The sequence below is a fragment of the Centruroides vittatus genome, unplaced genomic scaffold (assembly GCF_030686945.1).
Source record: "Centruroides vittatus isolate TY-2023 unplaced genomic scaffold, ASM3068694v2 contig_680, whole genome shotgun sequence".
NCBI lineage: Eukaryota > Metazoa > Arthropoda > Arachnida > Scorpiones > Buthidae > Centruroides > Centruroides vittatus.
In genome coordinates this window covers 3,279,036-3,299,547 of record NW_027122427.1, presented here as the reverse complement: position 1 = coordinate 3,299,547, position 20,512 = coordinate 3,279,036, and the positions used below count along the sequence as shown (strand labels likewise).

The 20,512-nt window shown below is 31.2% G+C and overlaps 2 protein-coding genes across 2 annotated transcripts; both read right to left on the bottom strand.

Moving 5' to 3' along the window:
* Positions 1-4,050: 4,050 nt before the first annotated feature.
* On the bottom strand, positions 4,051-4,512 carry LOC136980232 (E3 ubiquitin-protein ligase RNF125-like). The gene has a single exon (XM_067276326.1). The coding sequence runs from the start codon at positions 4,510-4,512 to the stop codon at positions 4,051-4,053; it is 462 nt and encodes a 153-aa protein (XP_067132427.1).
* A 4,787-nt stretch (positions 4,513-9,299) lies between these two features.
* Positions 9,300-19,936, bottom strand: LOC136980193 (acyl-coenzyme A synthetase ACSM4, mitochondrial-like). The gene is given in 17 exon segments (XM_067276257.1): positions 9,300-9,521; positions 9,584-9,703; positions 11,071-11,170; positions 11,244-11,371; positions 11,574-11,675; positions 13,225-13,305; positions 13,390-13,464; positions 13,556-13,684; positions 14,488-14,598; positions 14,600-14,645; positions 14,739-14,857; positions 14,963-15,023; positions 15,124-15,179; positions 16,207-16,325; positions 16,409-16,518; positions 17,858-17,955; positions 19,687-19,936. Coding segments are annotated over 17 exon segments (1,734 nt in total). The 5' UTR covers positions 19,873-19,936; the 3' UTR covers positions 9,300-9,428.
* Between the last annotated feature and the right edge of the window lie 576 nt (positions 19,937-20,512).

Below are 20,512 nucleotides of genomic sequence, written 5' to 3'. Positions count from 1 at the left end.
TCGTTGTTACATTTCTTGGTAACACTAAGGTGTCCACAAAGATAAGTAATGTAAATGAATTAAGTGATATCCTAAAACTTGCATATCAGAAGTTTTCTGGAGTAACAGATGATAGTCTTATTGAAAATATAAACACTGTTGACAACATTTTAAAACAGATTTCAGAAGTACTTCCAGAGCAGGAAGGTAAAATTCGATTTTTAAGAGAACAATTATCGTTAGTTAAATGTACTAGTACACAGCTAAGATATGAATGGGATACTGTGGTTCTTTGGTCTCTTGTGCATTCTATTAGCCCACATGCATATAAATTTTTGAAAAGCAGTAGTGTGTTGACAATGCCAAGTCCAAATACTTTGGTTCGTGTTTGTAGCCAACTTAATACAAATCCTATACGAGAGCAGTATTCCCAAAACTTTTTAGGTTACATATCTAGGAGAGTAAATACATTGAGTGAAGAAGACAAAAGTATTCTTTTGCTAGTTGATGAGATACATTTAAAATCACAATTAGACTATAAAGGTGGAAATATAGTGGGTAAATCTCATGACTCTGCTAAATGTGCCAGTAGTGCATTTGTTTTCATGATTCAAAGTTTGGATTCACAGTACAAAGATGTATGCCACATTCTTCCAGTTAAATGCATTCAGGCTAATGTTCTTTTTGCACTAATAAGAGATATTATTGTAAAACTTGAATCACTTGGATTTGAAGTTTTAGGTGTTGTTGCAGATAATAATGCAATTAATAAAAAAGCAATTTCTTTATTTAGCAACCCTCCAGATTTTAAGATTAAATATGATCATCCAGTTCAAAACCCAAATGAAAGATCATTATATTATTTCTGTGATACAGTGCACCTGTTAAAGTGTATAAGAAATAATTGGTTCAATAAAACAGATGAAGCTCTGAGCTTTCCAGATTTCAGTGAAGAGTTGAAGGGAGGCATTGCATCTGTTAAAGCTTTAAAGATGCTTCATCTGTTAGAAAAAGACCAATTATTAAAATATGGTAGTGCTTTGTCACTAAAGTGCCTCTATCCTACTTCTATTGAAAGGCAGAATGTGAAGTTGGCTATTCAAATATTTAATAATAATACAGCTGTAGCTTTGAGACATATGGGACCAAAAAACAGTATTGAAGAATGGGAATCAACTGCCATATTTATTGAAATAATATATCAGTGGTGGTGTGTGGTGAATGTGAAGACATTTCTTAAAGGTCAGAGGCTAAGAAATCCACTACAAGAACCAGTAACTGCAAATTCAAAACATATACTTGAATTTCTTAATTGTTTTCTCTTGTGGCTCAACAACTGGAATCTTTTAAATGATGATAAAAAAATTAACCAGAGAAACATATACTGCATTAAGGCACACTACAGCTGCTCTTATTGATTTTTGTGATTATTGGATTAATGTAAAAAAAAGAAACTACCTTCTTCTTGGTAAAATTCAAACAGATAGTCTAGAGGACAGGTTTGGCAAATACCGTCAAATGTGTGGTGGAAACTATCACATATCCCTCAGACAGTTATTTGAAACTGAAAGTAAGTTGAGGGCACGAAGTATATTTTCATTAATATTGAAATCTAAGAAAAATGGTAATATACTTATAACTAAAGATGATATCTTTGTTGAATGCACTGCAAATGTAGAGGATATTGAAAGTATTGTTGTTCCTGATTCTTTAAATATTGTTGTGGAAGAATATGATTTTGAAGAGATAGGAGAGTGTACATGGCCTGTTCTTCATTACATTGCTGGCTACTGCTCACATCAGGTCATTAAATCTGTAAACTGTGATTACTGTAAAGTCTTTTTAACCTCTGATGATAGTAGAACAGAAGACATTAGCTTAATACTTTCTATGGATAGAGGAGGTTTAACATATCCAAGTGAAGATGTTGTTTTGTGTACTACTTATGTTTATGTTACAACCCAGAAAATGATATCAGAGAAGGAAAAGTTATTTCTAGAGCAGGGCAATCAAAGAGGCATACTGATGAAAGCAGCTTTAAATAATCTGTCATCTGATTTATTTGCTGGCCATAGATGTGTAAATGGACATAGTACAGACTTGATAATTAAAAAAATTTTACTGTGTTCTTCAAATATTTTGCTAAAAAATTATGCGAAAAAGATCAATGATATTTTGAAGCAAAAGGATGTTACCACCTACAAGCGTCATAAACAAAACTGAGGTACTGTATTTTATTTACAAGCAAAGTGATTCTGTATAATGAGTTTTAAAGATATTGTTATTTTAGATCTGTTATGTTTATTTTAATAGCAGTCTCATCCTTTTTGTTTGTGTTTATGTATCTAGGTATGTATAAATAAATGTGTGTGTATAATTCTTATGTAATGGTGAATAAAAACTAATTTTAAAAATAAAATCTCAATTTTTTTATACTTGTTTTCGATTATTGTTTAACTAATTTTATGTAAGTATTCTGCTTTGTATAATAATGAATTTAAAAAGTGTATACAGTATTTGTAATTTTTTTACTTAGAATTTCCTAGAAGTTATTTGATTACTACTATAAACCAACTGAATTTAGTGTACTTTCCGTTAATAAAATATTGAAATATTTATCTGTGTCATCTTTAATTTTATTTCACTTTTACATATCAATGTTTAGTGCAACTATGCCAACTGCATTTTTATTTTCTGGAAATTGTTTTAATTAAAAACGAACGAAGGAACGATATCATTTACGACGTACTGTACAGTATCCATAACAGCATCGGCCGCATGCTGCTACGTCATCAGTGTCGTTTGGAGGCTTTATTCCTAGGTGGCGTTGGCCTTACGTCATGCTTAATGACAGGTAGTATAAAAGGACAAGAACTTTCGTAGCCAAGGTATTTTCTCGTCAGATTCTGCTTACGAGGGTTCGACGGCAAATCGATAGAAGAATCCCGGACCACTAGAAGAGGGACTATCCGTGAGGGATCAGGAAGGATCGGCAGAATCCAATTCCATCTGAGGCAAGAGTGTTTTATATTACTAAGTGAGGAGGAATAAGTGTTAACGAAGTAATAAGGAACTGACTTAAGATCTTATTTTCGATGTCACACGCGATATTTAATTAATGTATATAGAAACATATGTATAGTATATATATTCTTAGTTTGTAAGATTTTTTTTTTATCTTTTTGAGTCCTCAAATGATTCCTTTGTACATTTAATTATAGACAATCATTATAATTATATGTTAGTTTTGAATCTCTAGTATTTTGTAAAGTCCTTATTTATTGTTCTGATTGTATTTACCCTCCAAGATATAGCAGCAGACTCAGGTCTACTAGCTTTGTTACACTACTGCCCAGCGGCGTAGCGTAGTGGGGGCGGCAGGGGCGGCCCGCCCCGGGCGGCATTTTTTCACAATAAATAATAATGGTTCAAATTTTTACAAGATATTATTTCATTTCATATTTTTGTCGCACCTACGAATCGAACCGATTGAAATGAGCACGGAATTTTTCATTACTTATTCTGTGACGAAACTGGGGAATCCCCTTTCTTTAAATGAATGTATAATAATGACATCTTGCTCATTGTAGCGACTGACAACACCGTCTGTACTGACTTGTAGGGATTCCCCGCATTTTATTTAACGGGGCGGCTGACACCCACGCTACGCCACTGCTACTGCCCTAGGTGATTTGAAGGTAGTCATTAAAAAACGACTAGCAGAGAAATGGCAAAATGTGTGGAACGGCCAAGTCCACAATAAACTACATGAGATCAAACTTACGATAGAAAATTGAACAGATAACAAACAGTATGGCAGGAGTTGTGAAAGCCTTACTGTCCTTAAATCCTAATATTGTTAATTGTCTACTTGGACTTTAAATATGAGTGGCATGTGTACTTTTTTTCTGTATATAAAGAAATAATTCGTAAATAATAAAATCAAATTTTAATGATTGAAAATTCAGAAATTTTGCATTTAGATTCGCCGAAACGAAGCGTTATTTCTATTTAAAATTATTCATTGAAAATTTTGTTTACGTCTATTTTAAATGATGCGACCATCTCCATTTAGTCGCATTTTTTCAAAGCGCACTTCGGACAGATCAACGAATGTCCACGTTTCTTCTTGTTTTTCAGGCGCTTTAACAGTCCGTTGGGTGCGATCTTTTTTTGGCACATTGCACATCGAATGATTTTCGCATCAGCAGGTGTACTCTTGTTGGGATTTTTGGCAGCCTGTTCGCATGCTGTCCTGTGCTCGCGTAGTCCGGATAAGAGAGTTGTTTCCTCACACGAATGGCAGATGGCGTAATGTGTGGCCATGAGTTTCTTCACTTCTTTTACCCGATGGTCTCTCCTTTTAATTTTGCGTATCGGAGTTCGACACATCGGACAAACTTTTCCGGTTTTTCTAACACTCTCGATACATGTCTTGCAATACAGATGGCCGCACGTGAGGGTGACCGGGTCGATGTAAACATCCAGACAAATAGGACATCTGACGTGTAAAATATCTAATTCTTCTGCCATTTTTCGATGTGGATTTCCAACAATTGGCCAAATTATTATTATTCTACAATACAAATTGTTTGGATTGTTTATTCGTTCAATTATTTCGTACCCAATCATTTTATAATTTAATTTAGATGCTCATACTTATTAAATTTACATCCTTTTTATACAAGAAATGCATTATCGTGTCGAAGTGATCCTATTAAATCCCGTTTAGCCTAATAACGCTTTAAAAATTTCCTACAAATCGCCTTTTTCCCTGACGGGGCAGACAAAACACAAAATTATATTTTCCTATTTTTATTTATTTTTTTCTTTTATTGAAGATCTGTCCCAGCCATTAAACTCGTAGAAATTCGTTCCGAATGTCTTTTTAAGACTCAATGTTTCACAGTAACAAAAGCGCAGTGACAGCATTTAATGGGTACAGTTGAGACACACACACACACACACACACACACACACACACAACACACACACACGTGTGTGTAACTCGATTCTGGTTACACTGATATTCGGGAACCCTCTCTTTCAGTGGCTTGCCGTCATTGGAAGCGATGGAAGCGCCGATTCCACCTACCAATGACCTTCCCTTGTATTTTATAAAATATAAATTTTCATATTTTAATCTACCTTGCATTAATTAAAAGTAATATTTTATTATAACTGCATTATGTATCTTTTACAAATTTCTATACTACATGTGAAAAAAAAAAAAACGATAAGATTGCTATCGTATGTTCGAATAATTCGATGGCGGAAGGAGTGTCGAAACCGGGTCAGTCTACAATCAGGCCAGATTATATAGGCATTAGCACATGCAGTTTACAGAGCACCAACCTCACCCGGTTTAGCTGGTAGAAGCGACACACGCATAAAGCATCTAATTTTATATCCCGGACCGGTTGTGGGCTGTTAGCCGTCTGCCTGCTAGATATTCGGCCGCCCTCGCTCGATTATGCGAATCACGAGTAGACTAGATCAACGGCGGGCAACCCCCGGCCCGCGGGCCAGCTACGGCTCGCGAAAAGTCTCTATCCGGCCCGCGAGATCTTTAATAGATTATTAAATTGGAAAAATAACTAATTAATAGTTATTTTTTCCAATTCTTTGTAATTTTCGAAAACGATAAGAGAAATAAATGTAGTAATTAACTTTTTATTTATTTATTTCATATTTGCGGACTAAAAAAATTACAAGTCATAAGAAGGCGTCAATTAACTACTACGGCCCGCGGAAAAAACGTAAAATTTATTCTGGCCCATATTATAAAAAAGGTTGCCCACCCTAGACTAGATTTATAACTTAACCCAACCGATAGGAATTTACTGGTATGTTTTTATGATAGTTCCGTATAGTTGACAGGAGTTTTAAAAAAATCCATTAAAATATTTGATATATTTATTCCGCTCTCCCATCTTATATTACTTACGGATTTCAATGTTAAACCGGTGATATTACGATTTAGTATGCCCCATCTGTAAGGGGATGGAGAAAAAACGTGTACAATTCTAGTAGTGTTAAAAAATTAACTGTTACTTTGGCAGCATCATTTACAACCAAATTTAATGAACGAGACGCACAATGGTACAAAAAAACTCTAGAATTTATTTTCTTTAAATTTACGATTTATGTATCGGTTATCATAAAAATTTCTTTCCACTTCTTTCCCAAGACTACAGATATTCAAATACAAAGTAACCGGTTTCAACTTATTTCTATTTAAGAAGTAGTTAAATAATTAAGCGAATAGAAAATTAGAAACATAAATAAAATCCTGATGAGAGCCGAAATTTTACTTAAACAGAAGCTTAACCGAACCAATCTCTTGCCGAGTACAGTGGGGTCTGATCTCTTCGTAATATTAGATGTAATAAAGACAGAAATTTCTCCAGTTCAATGAGAGTGACCGAAAAGTTGTAAATTTTGGAAATTTCCGTGAACACTCGGTCCTAAAACGAATTAGTTAGAAAACGAACGACGGACAATCTGTTAAGTTTAACATATTTAGATTTTTACAGCTAAGGTGAGAAACGTTTAAAATCTGCAACAACCCCGTCGCGTCCTTTGATATATACTAGTGACGCGACAAAAGAGGCATTTGACATTGACCGGTATCGACACCCTCGGGATTTGGCACGCACACACCTATCTAGACCGTCTCCGATTTCATTCATCAGCCACTCGTAGGGAGCTATTTCATTAAGTGGATTGTTTTAAGATTTAAAAAGTAAAGAATATTTTGTTATTTTTATGTACGTTTCTTCACAAAGTTATATTTAATTATAAGTTTCTTTAAAGTATATTCGTACAATTGAAGAATTTTTTGTACTAGGTATGCATATTCGTCACACATTTTGTTTTACCAAGTACGTTTTTTTTATAATTTTAATTTTAGCCCTTACATCGTGGCTAGTGATTCAAAAATTTATTTTAAAAAAGTTTTGGCTCAAGACCATATAATGAAAAAGAAAACATTATTAAAAGAGAAAGACCAATGCCTAAATTAAATATAAATACGTCAACAACAAATTTCGACATTTTGACGATAAAATTTATGACGAATGACGATTCTTTCGTAAAATTGAAGCAATTTTCAAATCGAAGCGGAATAGAATTTAACATTGGTAGACAATATAAAATAAATATTGAAAATATAACGAGATAATTACGATTAATAGGTATATCTAAATTAATAGATGTTATATGTTTTTTCTCAAAGCAAGACTTGGCATTTAGAGGGCGTAGGGAATTTATTGAATCTAATAACGGAGATAATTATATTGAACTTTCTTATTTATTAAGTACGTCAGATAATCTATTAAAAATACATTTAAAGAAGTATACGGTTTTTACTGGCTTATCGAACAAACGAATACGAACGGGCCCTGACGCGCAATTAATTGGTTGCCCCTGTAAGTCGGCTTCTTACAGAAACATAGCTTCCCTATCATCGAATGTCACGGCACGCCACTGGATTATGGCTCTGTCGTAGTACATTTTGTGTGTGTTGTTTTCCATTACTGTCTGTGAAATGTATTTGTAGTACGGTTCGTGAATGTCTACTAATTTGTGTTTCTTTGCAAGCTCTTGGTGTATTATATTTGCTACTTGATTATGTCTGTGTAAATAATGTCTGTGCCAAGAGCTTGCAACCAGAGGTGATGTGTTGTATAGTTTTTGGCATGATTATTATTATTATTATTATTATCATCATCATTATCAACTCGTCTCGATGATATATATAGATATAGATATATATATTGTTTGTGCAAAATAAAAAAATAATTTCGGACGATACAATAGCCAGGATTATTTTTTTTTTTCAAAAACGAGAAATTTTCATTAGGCATCTACAAAAATTCAACTCCGGGCAACAGGCAATGGAGAGAAATTTCGAAATGGGATAGGTTAATTTCACCGAAAATGCATCGTGATGACCTCGTGGTCGTGGTCGTGGCTGGCGAAGTTTGAACGATCGCGCTCAAATCCAGCGACACTAAAGAAGACCGGAGACGCTCACTTTGATCCCATTCAGTAGTGAGTCTCCGAGACATAGTGCTGTCCCAAATACGGTTTTGCCATTTTACTTGTTTTATTTTTGTTTATATTTTATATATGCCTATATATATGCCTATATATAAAGTTAGACAAACAAACCATTTGACGTGGTGCATCTTGGCCTATGTGGCCTTTGTGCCAAAAACCATCAACCAACCAACCTCAAAGAAATTTGCCAATTCGTACAGTTTAGATCTTGGCACTTTCGGCATTACAAAACGGCGGGAAAAAATATTAAAAATGCAATCTCGTAGATTTGTGATATTTGGTATTACTATTGTACAGTACATCACAAATACATAAGGTGCTAAATTATTACTGTACTTTATATTTAATAAATACGTTTATACTGTTTTCTGTAAAAAAGAAAATGGTTATTATGAATTATGATAAGAAAAGGTTTCAAAAATGGGGAATAATGCAGTAAAATACTTAAAAAAGGAAAAAAAAATGAAAAAGATGCAAACAAATGTAGCTTGTTTGTTACATAAACACGAAATAAACATAAATGAAGTGTTTATGATCTCTCCCGTAAACTATTAGAAGTGAGGTGCTGCTTCTTAAAATCCGAGCTTTAATTATTATATAGACAGATTTAGTATAGATTATATCATGTGCGGTACGCATATATCATTAGGCTGATTGCCCCGCATGCCTGCTTGTTGTTTTAATATAAGAATTTGGAAGAAGGTGTCTCATTCAAAACCTCATTTAATAGCTATTTTAACTAACTTTTTGAAAATAATGATTAACGTTTTAATGGTGTGTTCATTAAAAACTTTAAAAGTTATCTATAACGTACGCAACATGGATATCCTGTAATGTTAAAGAACATTATGACTATTAAAAACATAATAAACATATGACGTTATCTTTACTTACATAATAGAAACGCAATTAATCGACAAACAAGCAAAATTAAATTTTATTTCCCTCTTGAAGATGTAGCCTAATCGTTTGCTAGTTAGATTTGATCGAAAAATAATTTATTTGCAAAATAAAGGCCCATGTAGTCTTTTTTCAGTTGCAGTTAACTTTAGAAAAATATGATCCATTTCAGAAATAAATTGTCGAAATTAATTTTAATTATAAATTAACTATACATAGATGATTTATAATTAATAATGTATAGTTTAATACGACTGTAAATACAGAAAGTAAGCTGAAACAAACATTTATAATTTCATTATAGTCTATGTTTAAAAATTGAAGTTTTCGTCGAATTCAGATTTCATCAATAAGGAAAATTACAATTAAACCGAGGATTTAGAAGACCAACTTAAGTTTCTTTCCTAAAAGTATTTCAAAGTGTAAGTTAATTACTAAAAACCATCCAATTGGCAAAAAGTAAAGAAATAAAATTTATTATGCTATTATAACTTATTTTTCTCTGTTTCTTTTAATCGTAATTTGAATCTTTGTACTTTTCCACTTATCGTTCTTGGTAAATCTTCTACAAATTCAATCTAAAAGCAAAATAATTTAAGTGAGTTAATTAAACTTTTAATATAATAATATTCATACTTACTTTTCTAGGATATTTATAAGGAGAAGTAATATTTTTAACGTGATCTTGTAACTGTATTATCAGTTCTTCTTTATCAACGTCATTGTATTTCTCAGTTAGTATTATGAAAGCTTTAACTACCTAAAAAAATTGATTTTAATTAATTAATTCGACATCATCGCTTTTGTAAATGCAGTATATGAATTTTTTTATAATTGGATTGAATTTTTTACACGAGACACGAACTTATAATACGTTACACAGCCGAATTCTGTCCCTTATTAGTGAAACACGATCTGTAATTGGCTCTTGTCTGCCCATAATGGATGATGAATAAAAAACGATATTATGTCAAAATTTGAAAGTATATTAATCAAAACATAAAAATTAAAGCATTAATATCTTAAAGAATTTTACTGTTGATTTTATTAATATAATTATATTCTATTGCATCGGAATAAAGAAATATTAATTATTTTTATCCATAATTATCGAAGAATAATTTCTAGAACTTCTGAAAATGTATAATTCTTTCAGAATTGATGACAGAATTATCAATAAAGAATACGAGTAAAAAAAACTTGAATTGATTTTTTACTCCGATTGATTGAATTGAACTGACTTTTTTATTTTGCATTCTTTTTTGGTAAATCGGAAGTTAAACATTATCGGTATGATACGTTCTAACACCCCTGGCCCTTGTTCATTTCTACTGGACTTTTAAGGTTTATGAGTGTTAATTTAATGTATATTAAGAAAACACTAAAGAAAGAGTTTTGAGTATAACAAAATAAACATTAACACGATAGAGATTTTTGCAAGTTTCCTTGTTGCTTTAAAAAATTCTCTCTTTCGCTTGCATTTCTGTCATATTTTTCCAAAGAAAATCAAATTATAATTAATAATAAATTTAGTGTAACTGTAACTTTATCTCAAACTTGTATTTATTACAGGAATTATTACGTCACAAATATTGCAACGGCCGGATGGTCGAAGCGTTAAAACGTCCTCTTCGTAAACATGAGCGAAAAAAGTAAAAGAAAAAATGTTTAATTTAATTATATAAAATTAATAATTTTGAATTTCTTTAGTAAAAGATATTAAATTTATTTACTCATTCGAATAAAACAGTGTTTTCATTTCCATTGTATAAGTTTAAGAAATTTATAAAAACTGAAGAATTTCACAGCGGAAAAAGCATTTCTAGAAATTATTTTCATAAAAAAATAAGATCAAACTAATTCCTTTCAAATGTTTTGGTGACGTAATCAGTCTGGCTGAAGTAAAAGAAAACATTACAATATACAAAAATAATGGAATAGTTAGTCCATGAAGAAGAAGATAAATTCCTTGGCGTTGGTTTATTGTATTTTATTTTTGACTATAGTTGTATACATATTAAAATCAAAAATGTATTTTCCGCGAGAACTATTTGATTGGATAATTATCGTTATTGTTTACGTATCTTAATATTTATAAAAAGTTAATTAATATATTTATAAATATACTTCTCCTCTTAAAGGGTCTGGACTTCCCACAACAGCGCATTCTTTTACGGCAGGATGTTCTTGAAGAGCGCTTTCTACTTCGAAAGGTCCAATTCTATAGCTATAAAACACGACCGAATCAATTTACTTCAAATATTATTATAATTTAACAGATAAATAGTAACAACACGCACCCGGAGGAACTAATTATATCATCATTACGACCGATGAACCAAAGATAACCGTCGTTATCTTTATATCCCCGATCGCCGGTAAGATAGTAACCATTTTTAAATACCTCTTTTGTTTTTTCTGGATTATTCTGTAGATATTAATTATTAAATACATTATATAACTATATATTAAAATAATAATATATTTTTTGTATACGCTTTATGGAATTGAGATAACGATTAATTCTGTTTCTTTGATGGAAAAATTTAATTTATAGTTCCAAGAACTTCGCAACACATTTAATTAATTTGCATTAAAAATTGAAAACTCAATGCAATGATAAATCTTACCAAATATTCTTTAAACAGTCCAATAGGATAATTTGGTTGTACTTTTACAGCGATTTCTCCTTCTTGGAAAGGCTCCACTTTTTCGTATTTTTCGTTTATTATCTATAAAGAAATAATTCTTTGTAACGTTTAAGTATCGTTTTAATAAACATTAGAATAACGAACATTTTCTGCACCGTTTTCATTTAAAAAATGTGTTTTTTAATGCAGTATTGTAACAAATACATTTTATTTTCTGATGTAGCCCTTTCATAAGTATACGCTTTATTAGAATTTTATATTAGTTAGTTTTGGTCCAATACTAACTAATATAAAGTGATGAACTTTTGCCCTTGTTGTCTGACTCCGTTTCATCACTTGACCTACAAGGTGTGATAAGTATGTTCAATCAACGAATTTTGGGCTACATCAGAAAGCATTAACCCAGACAAGGAGCGAGAATATTTACAATTTTAATTTAATAACGGCTGTGTTATTTACTAAACCACACAATTAATTAAATTAAATTTGCAAAAACAAATAATAAAATAAATTAATTTTCTAATAAAATTAATTATTGGACATATTGGTCACGGAATTCTTAGTGTTTTGGTAACTATCATGGGCGACAAGAGAGGAGAGAAACTGGAACTGTAGTTCTAGGACCTTGATCTGTAGATAGGTTCGGATACAGATTTGTATAATAAAATTTTAATTATAAAATCTAAAAAATAAATTTTCATAATTTTTGTAGCACAGAGAAAAAGAGAGAGAACAAATTGGAGGCATGATGTCTTCAATTTGTTCTCGCCTGTCAGAAAAGGAGGAAGGGTCCAGGAGCTTTCTCGTCGGAGTCCATGATCGCTCTCCGTGGTTCTGGTAATTAAATATTCTGTGAAAAACTTTCTGTTTTAAGCCGAAAATATTTATGTTTATAATATACAGTGGAGCGACGATTATCCGAAAATCAATTATTTGAAAAATCGATTAACCGAAATCGACTTCAGAGTACACTGATTAGATAACAGAAATTACGAAGTTTTATGTAATAACGATTGTTGACAATCTATAGATCTAATATTGAGTTATGTCGTTATTATTAACTTTACTATTATGTATTTTTTTTTAAGAATTCAAAAGTTTCATCTGCACGTTGTAAATTGGAATAAAAGACTTGTTCTCAGTTTTAATAAATTAGATCTTTTTTATTTTTAATCATTTCGTATTAATTAAATTTCTATTTCTTAATCTTATCTTACTATTGTATTAAAATTAAAATTAATTATTTTATTTAATATCTTTATCTTTTTATTCTTTCTCTACGGTTATATGAAATTGTCCCGCCCGTTTATTTCAGATAATCGACACTCGACTGCGTTAACTATTAAAATTCCGATATTTATTTGAAAATTGATTTTCCTTTCACTAATTCTATCAAATATTCGCAAATCTACAAATTCTGAAACACCACAACTCCAATCATTTTAATTACTACGTAGATACAATTATAACAATAAAATTTAATGTTGCCTGAAAAATATGTATAGTTCATAATGTTATAATAACACACAATATATTTAATTAATATTTTCTAACCTTAACATTTTGTGTTATTTATTTATAATTTATTAAACGTGCAATTAAATTATTATTTTGATAATTGCCTACGTACATCTAACTGAAGAAATGGCGGAGGTAAACCCACTGATCCCGGTTTTTTCTGTTTGCAATGAAGATCCGAACACAGCAATGACTGAAAATTTAGATTTAACAGGAACTTTAAATATGATTACAATCAATCATTTTAAAAAATAAATAAATATCCAATATCCATTACTGTCTCTGATTGTGCGTATCCTTCGTATATCATCACTCCCGTTTTCTCTTTCCACGTTGTAAATAAATCTTTTGTCTATAAAGTTAAAACTAATTAACATTGTAATTTAATATATTACAAACATATCTTATCATATACAAATCAAATATAAATGGTAAATACAAACCAAGCTTTCACCGCCACTCGTGCATGATTTCAGATGGGAAAATTTATATTTCTCTAAATACTCTTTGAGAAAGAACTTGAAAGCAGTTGGAGGTGCACAGAAATTAGTTATTGGATAACGTTGTAAAATCTGTTTTAAAATGATTTCGTTTAATAAAATTAAAGTAATTAATAATTCGTGAAATAAAAATAATTAGAAGAAGCTTAATGAATCCGAAATTTAAAAGGAAAGATTTTATAAGACGCGAAAAATAAATCTGATTTCATTATAATATTGTTTTTTTCCTTATACTACAGTATTTTATTTGTTTAGCATTAAAATAATGGTTTTAAGTAATGTTTAAACATTCGGAGGTGTATCACGGATGGTAAAATTTAAATTTGACATTATTATTACTATACATAAGCGTGATGTATTTAGAAATATGGTGCCCCTAGGCCCACAATATGCAAGCGCTCCCCAAACTGATTGTACCATAGTGTCAGTTTTGCATGAAATGATTCTAAATTTTATAATTTTAATTCTGCAGTAATTCTACAGATTTTTAAATATCAAAGCTGTGAAAAACAAATTCATCGTCTGGAATACTGATATAATAAAACGTAGTATTTAGGGGACAGATAATTTCCGTTCTAGCCATATCCGGCGTTATAGAGTCAAAGGACAACTATATTCGTATATTTATATTTTCAACTGGTGCGTAGTATTTTGTCCCTAATAAGCTTTTAATTTATACTAATTCCTTCATTTGTTGTTTCTATATAGAATTATTTTTTCATTATTTTATTATTATTTTGAACTTTTGCGCTCTAAATTGTTGCGACACTTGACCAGGGCATAGTGGTCTAAAAGAAAATGAGCTCCGGCATATAAACTTGTTATATATTTTTAAAAGTTATCTACTTTAGCGAAAAATGAACTTAAAAACTAACATCTAAGCATTCTTTTGCATCGAAGCGTAAAGAATTATAAATGAAATTTCCAGCACCGATTGACCAGGTTAAAAACATGGAGACCCAAACTGTCTTTGACCATCCATGTATCCGTTAGATTCCACGACAAAGCGTTCGATTGAATATCTACAAAATATCTAAAGAATAAATAAATAAATAAATCACACATTTAATTTGATGCAAAATATTCGAAAATACAGCATTTAGAACAAATTGATATTATAATTTACCGTCGACATATGCATATCGAAAAAGCGTGTTCGTAGGTATGCTGTACAGCTTTTGGATTTCCACTAGTTCCACTTGTAAAATATATAATCATTGGATCGTTCGTTTTGGTCTTAACACACTGTAATCATATAAATTAACTTGTACTCCTCATTAAAATTTAAATGTGGTGGATATTCTGCTTTTTATTTTCAAACTTAAATTAGTAATTTTAAAACGAATAAACCTCTTTCAAACGGGGCGAACTTTCATGTTCAGTCTTAAAGTGGATCCAACCATCTTTCACTCTGTAAATCGAGAGAAAATAATCATAAATATCTACATATAAAAACTTAAATTTCTATAATAAATTGAAAGTTTATATAAACTTTCTGAATTGATTCTTACTTATTCTTTTCAGTGCAAAGAATTTTAGTAGTTAATGAAGGGCAATCTTTAACAATCTAAAAGATACAATGAATATCATCGATTATTATTTATTTTAGAAAAGTCGTTAAAAGTTTATATATTATGTGTAAGCTATACATCTTAAATATCAAGGTTGATCAAAGTTTGTCACGATAGGAACTATGTCTCATATCAGAAACGCGAGAGCCGCGTTCTATATTGGGATGGTGACAAAGTGGTGTTCTAACGAACGATATCGCCCGTCCGCACTCCTCGCGTCACACAAGATTTGTTGCAGAAATTCAAGTGGGAAGTTTTGGAACATCTATCGCACATCCAGATCTGGCACTAGTCGATTGTTACTTGTTTCCGTAGTTGAAAGGACATCTCTGGAAACAAGTTTGATAAGAAGGATAAGATTCAAGACGCGGTTGTTCCAAATTTCAATATTATTATTTATGACCGATTTTGGTCTGTAGCCTTCTTGTATTTAGGAAGAAGTTAACTTCTCTGATCTATTTGAAACAAATTCAGTGCACTTGATAAACAACTAAGAAAAGTTTTGTCATGTTGATTAAATATAAATCTGGCTATAAATATAATGATTGGTTTAAATTATAGCAATTTAATATTGTTTAATTTTTGTAATAAACAAGTAGAAAATATATGTAAGGTTATACTTAATTCCGTATTATATCATCAGCATATAAAATTGTCTACTACTTTAGGATCACCTCGAATATATCATTAATAAATAAGTTATATAAAACCGATAATAATACCGATCCTTGTCGTAAACCGAGTGTAGTAACAAATAAACGTAAGATTAAAGTATCTATTTTTGTAAAGTACTTATCGATAGTAAATAATAAACTATATCCTCATAATATAGCACATGTGTAAAATTTATACACTGTAACCAGGGCCGGATTTGCACACAAACTAAACAAACTGCAACTTAGGGCCTCGCGTTTATGAGTCTACAGCTTAGTCTCGCATTTTTTTACGAATCATTCGATAGATACGAAGAGCTTGTTATATGTTATAGCTTAAAGCCACAAGTCAGTTCAGCCATGACTATACCTGATCAACTCTTTCCGATGTCTCTAAATCTGCAACTATACAATTAGCTTTAATGCTATTAATTCTATAAAGAATGTCTTTGCTCCTTAGTTGGATAGTTCCTGGAGAAAACACAATTCCTAAAATAAAATATGATATATTTTTATATTTAAGATATTTAAAGAATTTATTATTTATTGCAGGATTCTGAATTGTGTTTTACCTAATTGAAGAGATGCTAAAACGATCAGCCACCATTCCGGTATCTTCGGCAGAATAATGATTATTTTATGGTTTCTGTTTAGTCCGCACGATCTTAGAACGTTAGCTGCTCTACAGGAAAACATCACAATGTTTAAATAAATAATAATATTACTATTTATCGTTTTAACGATAAAACAAATTAATTTTTTAACCGAAAATTGGAATATGAATTTAATGATCGTAAAATTATAATCGATAATTGTAACTGACAAAGATTTAATTAATGACTTGAAACCGTGTCGCGCTTGATTCTTGTTGACTACGAACACAATATAGTGCTTACGACGATCACTTGGCTTTTCTTCTCCCTGTTATTTAGTTGATTAGTTATCAACTACACAATATAGTTAGCACTATATTGTGTTCGTAGTCAACAATGACAAAGATTTGTGAACAGTTACATTTTGTTATTTAATACAATTTTATATATACAGAGCACATCAAGAGGAAAGGTAAATACTTCGGAAAGTGAACGTTTGGGAGTAGTAGGCTACGTGAATAACATGAATATATAGATTGATTAATAGGTTAATTAAAGGCACAGTGAATGTTTTGTCAAACAATAATATAATGTAGCAACTATGGTTACACCTGATAATGATTCATGACATGATGGAGTATGTTCTCGAAATAGACTCCCTCAGCATCGATACATTTTTGAGCACGCTAGCAAACTGAGTCCTCCTTCAAAGCGTGTTCCAATTCTCATCTATAATAGTGACAGCATTTCTTGTCCAGTCAATCAATTGATCACGGAAGACTACTTTTTCTCGGTACACTTCAGCCTTCATCCAGCTCTATGTACAACTCGACACGATCTGCGGAGTAGAATCTGTGAAAAGGACCTCGGTACATACACTAAAGTTTGTGTATTTTTCTCGGAAACCGTTCGTTTGCAGATGCGGGCTTTCGTGAACTTTTTCATTCCTCTTAGATGTGAAGAATCGTCTCCTAAAATGTTTACATTTCTTCCTGATAAACCCTGTATTGATCATTTAGACCAGTGATTCTCAAACTTTTTCGATCCACCGCCCCCTTTGTTTCATAAAGTTATACCCAACGCCCCCCGTGTGAGAAAGGATTGGAAATATTCTTAGGAAAACTTTTCTATGAATCTCACACTTTGTGCCCTTACCGTACATTGTTCTCGACATCTGGAAACCATTAAATGCAATGTTTCCTCTTATCCGTTTGACAGAGGAAAGGGAACTTTTACCTTTGATCACCGTTCAGTACCCTGCCTCCAGCGCCCCCTAGATTTATTCAACGCCCACAAGGGGGCGTTATCGCCCACTTTGAGAAACGCTGATTTAGACTAATTCATGCTTCATTTATATCAGTATTTTATTTAATCTTTAATTGGACTTAAAAGAAATTTTTTGTTAAGAGTCAAATGTTTAGAGCTTACTTTTCTGTTTGTAGAACGATTTCTTGAAAATTCCATTTTATATCATTGTTATTTTTATCTACATACCAAAATGCAGGCGGTCCTTTTCTTTCTAAATTCTGAAAATATGCACAGTGCATATATACTGTGTATATGTTGTAATTTTAAACTTTTTATTTTAAAAATTTTTTTATAAATTATAGTTAATAGAATTAACACTCGTAATGATAAAATATTAATGAGATAATCAAAATAACCATCTATATTCAAATGTCTGCTTTAGATTAATTATATAACCTAGTAGAAATATTTTAATAGAAAGATTATGCTTAGAGATTGAGCGTAATTTAGATTTAGTAGGAAGAATTTAAAGTAATGTTTACCTAGAATTATTGACATTAATTTGTATTAATAACTTTATTTATACATTATCATGCTGTGTTCTTCTAGAAGAATTAACATGGAAAGGACCACGTTTCCGAATTCATCTTCGCGCAAAAGATAGCCTATTTGTTAGCGAAGTTATTATGGACATTTTAAGGAACTTATAACACGATATATCCTTTAATACAATACGATTTGATTTTATGCGTAAAACATGGATTTATAGTACGATGATAAAACACTCGTGAGTTATATGAACAGCATCATTCTACTACATGCACGCTTAATCGGAGTGTTTAGTTGTTTAGTAATTTTCAAAATAGCTGTTCAATAAAAACCTATTCTAGACATATATCATATCATAAAGGAAAATTTATACGAGTAATTTTTTAATTATCCTCTCCATTAATAAATTAGTAAGTTGATAGCTTTGAGAAGTGTCTCTCAAAAATCAGAACAAATTGGAATGATAATATATAGGCCTAATACTGAATCTTAAACTGAACATACAGAATTACTGAAATTTAAAATTTATTTATTACAGACAATACATTTTGCGATAATCTTAAAATTAAAGGTTTTAGGCTAATTAAAATATTACTGAACTGTTACTGTAAACTGTATATAGCTTGTATAAACTCAACGTAATCATTCAGCACTAAACAGTATTTTTTTTCCATTATCACATGTACTTAAATCCTATCGAATGATATTTATATCTAATCGACACAGATTATTACATGAAATACGAAATCAAATATTAATTTAAATATTCGGAGAAAAATATATTAAAATTCTTTGGTGGAATCAGTGACGTAGCGTAGTGGGGGCGGCAGGGGCGGCCCGCCCCGGGCGGCACTTTTAGGGGGCGGCAAAATTTCACAATAAATAATAATATCTTGTAAAAATTTTTGTAATAAAAATGTGTGATTATCATATTGCAAAACATATATACATGACTTTTTTATTTGTAACCTGTACAATACACAATAATGATGATTGTTCTTACCGAAATGTTCTTTAGAATTACTGTATATTTTAGTCTTTTAAATTGAGATACCTAAATAAGGGGGCGGCAAAATTTTCCTCTGCCCCGGGCGGCTGATTTCCACGCTACGCCACTGGGTGGAATAAGGCAACGCTGGGAGGTGCCTCACCGGAAGACGTTCCGTGGAAAACTGGCTCTAATTAGATATTAGGGAAGTGAAGCAAATCTGGAAAAGTCCACGTGGTCAGCCAATTAACGAGGCACGAACTCGCTGTACACAGCAGTGTTCGATGTTGGGCATAAAAATATACTAGAAAATACTTAAGTTGAAATTTAAGAAAACGTGATAAAAATGTTACTTTTGATTTTGAAAATTCTACGGGATTTTAGTTCAAAATATAAACCTAGTTTTGATACTCATTTCAGTTTAGAGTTCTAACAAATAAAATTTATGAAATTGATATAAAAGATAACTTACGTTTTCTTTCAATGCCCAATATTTCACAGCATCTTCAAAAAAATTAAAATGTTCGGGAATCTCTTTATTTTCGTTCCACCGTTCTTCGAGTTTTGTTATACCGCAACTGAATAATTTCGATGTTGTAAAATTATAACTTTTCAAATGTAAGCTTACTTTCCTTAATGAATTAAAAAAAGAAGCCATCTCAATGTAGAAATTACATTTTTATTTTTTAAAAAGGTTTAAAAGTTCATTAATCATATGACAAGCGGGCGTATGTTTGATTACGATTAATCAATAAGGTCAGTCCATAAGTTCATGCGTATTTTTATCTACAAAAAAAGCAGCAAAAATTTTAATTAAATTTTATTTCAATCTATAATGTATTCACCATTATTTTGCACAATTTCTTGCCATCTTGATGGTAGCTTTTTAATCCCGTCTTCGTAAAATGATTTCGGTTTTGAATCAAAATATTCAGAAATAGCCTTTTTTACATTGTTCTCATCCTCAAAAGTTTTCCCTTTTAAAAAATTCTGCAAACTGCGAAAAAGATGATAATCACTGGGAGCAATATCTGGCGAATATGGTGGATGACGTAAAATTTCCCAGTTGTAGCTTTCAAGTTTCCGTACAGTTATTTTTGCAGCGTGTGGTCTGGCATTGTTATGCTGCAAGAGAACCTGCTTTCTGTTCACTAACGATTTTTTTTCAATTTTTCATTTAAACGCTCTAATTGCTCACAATACATTTGAGCTGTAATTGTTTGATTAGGTTCTAACAGCTCAAAGTGAATTACATCTGACATATCCCACCAAACAGACAAAATAATTTTTTTGGATGC

Excerpts from the sequence above, each read along its gene's own strand:
- LOC136980232 (XM_067276326.1), bottom strand. The coding sequence starts at position 4,512 with ATGGCAGAAGAATTAGATATTTTACACGTCAGATGTCCTATTTGTCTG.